This window comes from Echinops telfairi, unplaced genomic scaffold (genome assembly GCF_000313985.2).
Source record: "Echinops telfairi isolate 266 unplaced genomic scaffold, ASM31398v2 ScPeMD7_23;HRSCAF=83, whole genome shotgun sequence".
NCBI lineage: Eukaryota > Metazoa > Chordata > Mammalia > Afrosoricida > Tenrecidae > Echinops > Echinops telfairi.
In genome coordinates this window covers 16994216-16995925 of record NW_022103920.1, presented here as the reverse complement: position 1 = coordinate 16995925, position 1710 = coordinate 16994216, and the positions used below count along the sequence as shown (strand labels likewise).

At 42.5% G+C, this 1710-nt stretch overlaps 1 protein-coding gene across 1 annotated transcript; it reads right to left on the bottom strand.

Moving 5' to 3' along the window:
- Window positions 1-1241: 1241 nt before the first annotated feature.
- On the bottom strand, window positions 1242-1451 carry LOC115869234 (cytochrome c oxidase subunit 6B1-like). Its single transcript, XM_045288645.1, has one exon. The coding sequence runs from the start codon at window positions 1449-1451 to the stop codon at window positions 1242-1244; it is 210 nt and encodes a 69-aa protein (XP_045144580.1).
- Window positions 1452-1710: the final 259 nt, after the last annotated feature.

The following is a 1710-nucleotide window of genomic DNA, read 5'->3' as shown; positions in this document are numbered from 1 at the left end:
GTGACCTTATGTACAACAGAACAAAACACTGCCCGGCCCTGTGCCAGCCTCACCATGGTGCCTATGCCCGAGCCCACTGATGCAGCCACTGTGTCCATCCATCTCTTTGAGGGCCTCCCTCTTTTCTGCCTCCCTTCCACCTTACCAGACATGATGTCCTTCTCCAGGGACTGGTCTCTCCTGACAACATGTCCAAAGCATGTGAGATGAAGTCTTGCCATCCTAAGAAGCCCTCTGGCCTTACTTCTTTGGATACAGATCGGTTGTCCTTTTAGAGAGCATTGTCAGTCATCTCTCTGGAGCATGAGGTCATTCTGTGGATAATGTCACTAATTCAGCCACTGGTAAAGAATGGAAAGCACAGTTGAGAAAGTGTAGGCTAGTTATAGAGCCAGATACATGAATGATTATCTTGTACAGGCTAAATGCTTCAGTGACTAGATACTATTTACACAAGCAATGGGGTGAGTCGTAAGACAAAACTTTCAATCATATTCATTGACAGTGGAAGAACTATTCATTGATAGTACCAGAGTACTATGAATCTTCATAAAGCAAGAAGGGCATTGAAGTAGTAAGTACATGGCAGTCCAACAACCGCCAGTTCTATGTCTGCTGTTTCTTCTCACAACATATAGTTTGGGCCTTATGTTCAGGGGCTACCGGTGAGTTTGAGGATATTTTAAAGACATTCAGGAAAGTCTGTGTATGGAATGAGTACTAGATATTATCAAATAATGATTGCTACTAATATTGAAAGTGTGTGAAAGTCATTGTGGTTATATAAAAAGAAGTATTTGTCTTGGATTGAAGAGTGTCCCTTTCCCACACCCCAAGAGATGTGTCAGGGGGTGGCTAGGCTGTGACTCCCAACAAGTATTCTGTGGTTGTCCTCCGTTTTGTACTGTGTGCGAGGTCCTCACCTCTGAGTAGGATTAAATGTGCAAAGGCCTGGACTTGGAGAAACATGCTCAATATGAAAGAACTGAAGAAAATAAGTCAAACCTTGAGTTGCAATATTAAAGGATTCTATGGGAGAAAAAACATTGAACAATGCAAAAAGCATCAAAAGAAGATGAGATGAATACACAGTCATTGTATTGAAAAAGAATTCGTTGACATTGAACTAATTATTTTTTTTCCATTAATTCGAGTTATTTGTTTTTTACACTTTTCTAATGAGTTGTTATTATTAGTTAGGTGATGATTCAGGATCCCAGGAGAGAAGTAGGAAGAGCAGTTCAGACCTTCCCAGGAAAGGTGCCTTCAGCCCAGCGGTCTTTCCAGGTGGACACCCAGGATATGGGGCAAAGCGACTTGTATGTACACTCATTGCCTTCTTTAGCAGTGGACCCCCGGTACTTCTGTCGGCAGTTCCTCGTTTTGTTCTGGTTGGGGAAGCGGCTGTCAAAAGGGGCAGTTTGGTCGTTCTTGAGTTTGTCTTGTGCCATGGTGGTGACTCCTAACGCCGCCCTGAAAATGCTGGCAGCTCCGTGTGACCTTCAGAAAAATGCCAGGGACAGACCACCAGTATCTCACATTAACACCAGGCAATGACATCAAGGTATTGAAATGACCTACATACTAAAAACCTAATGACTGCTGAAGTTATTTGTTCCAAAATGCTGTTTTCATGCAAACTCTCATCCATTTTCCTAAATCTGTATCTAAGATTTGAAGATTTCTTAAAATAACTGCACCTAGCTGGGA

What these genes read in the sequence shown, in the direction of transcription:
- LOC115869234 (XM_045288645.1), bottom strand. Translation starts at nt 1,451, where the DNA reads ATGGCACAAGACAAACTCAAGAACGACCAAACTGCCCCTTTTGACAGC.